We start from the raw sequence: 6474 nt of genomic DNA on the forward strand, positions 1-6474 counted from the left end.
TGATAAGATAGGTAGCGGAAGCAAGGGCTTCGGGCCAAAAACTCTTCGGAACTTTAGATTCAATTAATAAAGCTCTTGTCATTTCTAAAAGTAGTCGATTTTTTCGTTCGGCTACACCATTTTGTTCGGGAGTATGAGCGTAAAATGTTTGGTGAATAATCCCGTTTTCTTCGCAAAAATGTTTCATTGAAGTATTGACAAACTCACTCCCATTATCGGATCTCAAAATTTGTATATTTTATTAAACTGGGTTTTATCATTTTATAAAAATGGGAAAATTTTTCAAACACTTCTGATTTCTGAGTTAAAAAGTAAATGCAGGTCATGCGTGAATGGTCATCAATAAATAGGACAAAATATCGAAAGTTCTTCCCCCCAATAACCGGTGCAGGACCCCATACATCCGAATGAATTAAAGAAAACGGTAAATCTTTCCTTGTAATACTCGGTTTAAAAGTACTTCGGTGGCTTTTAGCAAAATACAAGTTTCACAATTTAATTTAACATTTGATGGAAAAAGACTTGGAAATAAGGCATGTAAGTATCCGACCGATGGGTGACCCAACCTTCTATGCCATAACCAAGCTTCCCTCGTAGGTGTTTCGTGAGCAAGCATCACGGTACCTTGTTGGGTTACTTCATTTACATAGTACAACCCGCCCCGTTCGGTACCACGCCCAATAATCACCCCAGTTCTGATATCTTGAAGGATACAGAAAGTGGGATGTAATAAAACAGAACAGTTTAATTCTTTTGTAACGTGACTCACGGATAAAAGTTTATGGGACATGGTTGGAATATATAAACAATTAGATAAGTTCATAGTCAGAGTAATTTCAATTTTCCCACCCCCTTCTACTTGTACAACACCTCCATTGGCCGTTTGAATTTTACTAACCCGAGGTTGTGATTCGTCATAAAAGTCGGATTTTTCAAAACTCATAGTGTGGGTAGCACCGCAGTCAAAAATCCATTCGTTATTTTTATTGTTATTTGAAACGGTATTAGCTTTTCCGATAAAACAATCGTTATGTTTATTTTCCAAGAAAAAAGAGGTTTAGGCCTGTTTAAGGTTGTTAATCATACTTTGGCTCTGGGTTAAATCACAACAAACTTTTCTGGTAAGCCCATTTTGTCTATTAAACCCATTCTTATTTATTTTATTTTGGGCCTGATTGTTGTTAGACAAACATTGGGCTGTTTTAAAACTATCCACTTGTTCTTTTTTCTTAACCCACTTCCTTTTATCTCCATTCCCAACCGTAATTTTATCCGAGAACACCTTATTTCCACTTGTATCGATGAAACCCAAATTAGGGTTCATCACAGTCGGGTTATCTTTCTTTCTTAATTCTTCTGGGGTTAAATTGGGTTTTAATTCTTCTTCTTCTCTAATCAGTTCCTGTAAGCAACTAAATCGATTGTGATTTGTTACTCCCATCGGTTTACAGTGGTTAGGGTTTACCCTAATCACTTTAATCGATTATTTTGATGCAATAACAGGGTTTGAAGGTTTTACCTTCACCCACGTGTTCGATTTATGAGGTAAATTGATGGTAGTGTTACCTCGTGTAGTTGCCGTTGCAGGTGACCTGTGGTTGCCGTTGCAGGTGACCGGTGGTTGCCGCCGGTGACTATTCGACTGCTGCCGGTTTCCTCTGCCATCACACCTCTACCAGGTTCCGGTTTGTGCAACCATTTGGGATATCCAAGAAGTTTAAAGCAATTGATTATCGTGTGTCCTGGAATTCCACAATAAACACAACTCAGATGGTGGTTTGTGATGACGGTTTCAGTTTTAGTTTCAGTTTTGGTTAATGGTTGACAGAGAATATCCAGGTAACTTCTTCCATTATATGTTGAGCTACCGTCTAAAATCGACATGGCAGCTTGATTTACTGAGCTACCGTCGATTTGAGACATGGTGGCTTTATTTTGGTAGATGATTGAGCCATAAATCGTTGCTATGATCAACAATCCCGCTCTGATACCATGATAATTTTGAAAGAATTAACAGATTTCTGAATGTATTGATCAGTTTGTATATAATAAACTTGAATTAATTCTTTACAGATCCATTTACAAGTGTGTTTTATAAACACATTACATAACCGTCTAAAGGGAATGGGTCCAATTGTACTTTGGAACCTCCTTTTACATATATGGAAATAAACTGTTTTTACTTGGTTGTTGTAGCCGTTGAACTCACTTATGTTATCTTGTGACCTTCCATAAAGGGAAATGATGAAGTCAACACTTCTGATCCCAAAGTCAAATTACCCAAAAAAGGTAATTTGACACTTGACCTCAATTGATTTTGTTATTCTAACATGAATTATATCCGAAAAAATGTTTTTTGACAACTAATAAATCTATTTCACAATTTGCCTCTGGTATATATTTGTATGAAAGTTCCAATAGTTATAATAAACAAAAATCACACCAGAAATTAGAATAGATGATTATTGTAATTAACCAAGATAGTAACCTTCTTTCTGCTTTAAATTAGTGTTCAATTCCTCAAAATGGTCACCGAATTTGGCACCACAGTTCTCTCCACATATCACCAAAATCAAATTAGTAACAGGTTTTATTATTAAAATGGTATTTTTAATATTGAACTGACAGGATATATAAATCAATGTTAGCATTACTTTTAACCAAATGTAGTGAACTTATATTCTAACAACGAGATTCTAACATGAGTTATGCTAATACTAAATTCCTAGCAGTTGTCTTCATTTTAAACATGTTTGGCAGATACTTTAGCGTCTTTGAAAAATAATGATCCATAATCTTTGCGCCACCACTTCACGTTCTCTCGGAATGTATGTACAGTTTCGTGGGATTCGTTTTACTGAGTGATTGTGTGTTTTTTGTTGTACATGAAAATATATAAAATAAATTTGTTTTTGAAGAAGAATAAATTGATGTATAAAAAAGACGTTAGGCTGTAATGCCTTGAAGGCTTGAAACAATAGCATCGTGACTCGTGGCAATAACTAGCGTCAATATTGCCTTTGTATAGGGGCCTCATTTTCGCTGTTTTTCGCCAGCTCTGAGGCATTTTTAAAAAGCACCGGTTATAAGAAGCAGTCTAGCCCCACAGCACCTAACTGGCCTATGCTCAACCCCTAGTCGAGAGATAAATTATGAGGGGAAGACTTCTATTTCTTATTGATACTAGTACTAGTATATTTAGTTATTTACGTCTCCTACTCTCCTATTATCCTCCTATAAGTTTAAGTTGGGCTTTGGCTCAAATATGGTTACAGTTTGCAACATAATATGGGCCAGGGCATTACACCATTAATGCATCGTCTCAAAACTCACAATTGTATTCCGTATTTAATTAAAGCGATCAGGGGTTTTAAGCAATTTTAAGATATTTACGTGTTTTACATTTTCAAGCGATCAGAGTAATCAATCTTCAAATTTATTTACTTCAAGCGATCAGGGGTTTTGAGCAATTCAAGCGATTCTCTAATTCCTCTAATCTTTGATTTGATCCGTTTTGGTGTCTTGATTTGCCCTTGCCTTCAGCAACGATGAGAAGTAAGACATTGAGAAGCATGACGGTGACGGTTTTGAGCTCTGACGGGTCAGCCTTGCCTACTCAAGTCACCGTGACTGTTCCAATAAAAGGAGTAAACAACGATCTTATTCGGGCTTTGAGCACCGCCTGTTCTTTGAGAGACGATGAAACTCTATTGGTGGCTATGGTATGTACCATAAGAAGCCTTATTCTCCGAGCTTAATTAATTTTGGGGTTTTTTTTCAAAGATATGACAAGTTTATAAGTATAGTATAATTATTTTTTTCGTGTGTGCAGACATTCCTCAACAGCATAACTCATTTCTTGGATAGATTAGATGAGTCATTAGATGTAGTCTTGGATTCTAGAGTGCTCGTTGCTTATAGGCTACTTAAGAATGAGGATTCATGGCCCATGGTCGTGTTTATACATAATAGTGGTGAATATCTCGAAAGGTTTGGGATTCCTATGGTAGCCAGGATTCATCCAGATCATTGCAACGGTGTCGAGATGCGTCCGAAATTTCTCGAGTTAGTCAATCCATTTCATGTTGGAGAAGCATCATCTTGTGTAAATGAAAGATTTGAATTCTTTATGACTATCGACCGCTTTACTTTAGAAGTATCAGACACGGTGATGGATAATGAATTATTAGTGGTCCCATCATCTGGTGAAATTTGTGTGTTTGCTGCGTGGCCTGATGAAATGTTGAAACAATATGATACTGAAATTCTTAGCCATTCACCTCCAAACGATGAGCTACCAGATAATGTGGTATCATTGTATCAATGTCTTGAAAGGTTGTTGAGGGAAACAACTGAAAGTAAAAAATCTTTGGAGCAATCGATTGATGGCAATGATACCGATTTGGAACTAAACGAGTGGTGGTATTTGCAGAGTGTGAAACATCAAAAACATATTTTGATTCGTGGTGATTGCCGATTTATGTCGATTTATGTATTCGTGGTGGGTTTTTGTCAAATGTTGCGATGCAGGCTTTTTCGTTTAGATTGCTTCGAGAGTGAGTTTTAGAATCGTGGATGTTGTAGTTGTCAACTAATCTTGTATTGTTTTAGTTGATTCGTGTTGAAGTCATTACGTTGTAGAATGTCGGAGGTCGTGTTATGTAATCCCTAGCATCTTGCTAATTTAATTAATTTAATATAATTATTGCCTTTCGAAAAAAAAAGATGCTTGAGAAATGTATGAGAAGAGAAATATATTTGGAAAAAAGGGTGAGTGAGTTAACTCGAGTTGAACACAAAGAGGAAGGTGAACATGTGTTAGAGGAGTTGTATGAAGCAAGCAACACATCTTTGGTTTTAATGGAAACTTGTAGAGAATTATTATTTGAAATGCAGATGTTAGAGGTCTATCATAACTGGGAAGTTCACCAAGGAGCAGAATCTAAAGATGAGATACAGAAACTTAAAGGTTATTTAACTGAAGCAGAGTGCTTGGTTGAAAAATATCAAGACAAGTGTTCGGAACTCGAGGATGAATGCAAGAAGGTGATTTCGGTTGAGAAAGAGGTTAATGATGTTAAAGTTAAGCTACAACACGCAGAGGCATGCCATGAAGCTATTAAGGATGAGAAAAACATGTTACGCTCTGCATTTGAAGAAATGAAGAAGAATAATAAATTTTCACAATTTGAGGCGAAGAAGGAAATTAGGTCAGTTACGGATAGGATTAAAAGCTTAGAGACGACTTTGCATCGAATGGAGGAAGCCAGCAAGGCATCTGCTAAAGACACAAGTCTTTGCAGTAAAATGTTGACATATGTGGTTATGCATCAGATGTCACTTGAAAGAGAACGACAACAGTAGCAGGTTCAAATATAAATATAATGCACCACACATACTCAGTATTGATTTATTTTCTATTTTTTCCATTATTATTATCAACAAATTATGTACGAATGCTGAATGCTGATATCTATGTTGAAAGATGACAACTTTTTCTTGGTGAATAGCTTAAAGAAAACAGACCCAGGTCCTGAATTTTGGGCAGCTGGCTCTTCGAAAATTTTTGGGTCATCATATTTTTTAATACACACACTATTATCACACTTTAGACACTTTCAATCATTCTAACTATTCAACTATAGCCAACTTCTTTCCACTCGTATGACCCATAAGTGACACACACAAACCAAATTATTCTATTCTTAAGCAAACGGGTCAAAATCACATAACTAAAGATATGATCATCTCCTGAGTAATGTTTAAAGGTTTTTGTTACCATTGTTGAAAATTCCGAGTCATGTCCAAAATCCAAATGGTAATTTCAAAACTACCCTTGTATACCCTGTAATGTAAGAAGCTTTGCCACTGGCACTACGAATCACAACCTGGGGCGGACTTAAGTGGGGGCAGGGGGCGCCCGCCTCCAGTTGATTTTGAAATTTTAGTGGAAAAATTTTGGATTTTTCGACTTTTTCCCGGGGTTATCCACCCCCCCCCCCCCCTCTCTCCTCTCAAAACATATATATTTTGTCCCCAAACCTTAAAGTTTTTCCCAAAAATCTCTAAATTTTGCCCTAAAACCTTCAAATTTTGTCCACAAACCTTCAAATTTTACCCAAATAACTCATATTTTACCTAAAATGTTAATCGACAACTAAAACAATCTATTTGACAATTTGCCTCATGTAGATATTCGTATGAAAGTTCCAATAGTTACAGTAAACAAATCCCACAAGAAATTAGATTAGAAAATTATTGTAATTAACCACGAAAGTAAATTTTTTTCTGCTTTAAATTAGTGTCCAATTCCTCAAAATCGTCGCCAGAATTTGGCACCTCAGTTCTCTCTCCACATATAACCAAAATAACACTATTAACATAGGTTTTAATTTAAAACGGTATTTTTAATTCTTAATAGGGACTATCACTAAAATGCTCATTTTTGTTCACCTTTTTGCGTTGGAGCCCAAA

The 6474-nt window shown here is 36.1% G+C and overlaps 2 protein-coding genes across 3 annotated transcripts; both read left to right on the plus strand.

Moving 5' to 3' along the window:
* Positions 1-1302: 1302 nt before the first annotated feature.
* LOC139896401 (ubiquitin carboxyl-terminal hydrolase 8-like) lies at positions 1303-4575 on the plus strand. Of its 2 annotated transcripts, none has more exons than XM_071879035.1 (3): positions 1303-1839; positions 3029-3722; positions 3833-4575. In XM_071879035.1, the coding sequence occupies exons 2-3, from the start codon at positions 3549-3551 to the stop codon at positions 4565-4567; spliced, it is 909 nt and encodes a 302-aa protein (XP_071735136.1). In that variant the 5' UTR covers positions 1303-1839; positions 3029-3548; the 3' UTR covers positions 4568-4575. The 2 variants fall into 2 exon arrangements, with proteins under 2 accessions (XP_071735136.1, XP_071735135.1); XM_071879034.1 differs by having other exon boundaries at positions 3544-3722.
* A 150-nt stretch (positions 4576-4725) lies between these two features.
* LOC139900136 (uncharacterized) lies at positions 4726-5364 on the plus strand. Its single transcript, XM_071882936.1, has one exon. The coding sequence runs from the start codon at positions 4726-4728 to the stop codon at positions 5362-5364; it is 639 nt and encodes a 212-aa protein (XP_071739037.1).
* The last annotated feature ends 1110 nt before the right edge of the window (positions 5365-6474 follow it).

Source organism: Rutidosis leptorrhynchoides, chromosome 3 (assembly GCF_046630445.1).
Source record: "Rutidosis leptorrhynchoides isolate AG116_Rl617_1_P2 chromosome 3, CSIRO_AGI_Rlap_v1, whole genome shotgun sequence".
NCBI classification, from domain to species: Eukaryota; Viridiplantae; Streptophyta; class Magnoliopsida; order Asterales; family Asteraceae; genus Rutidosis; species Rutidosis leptorrhynchoides.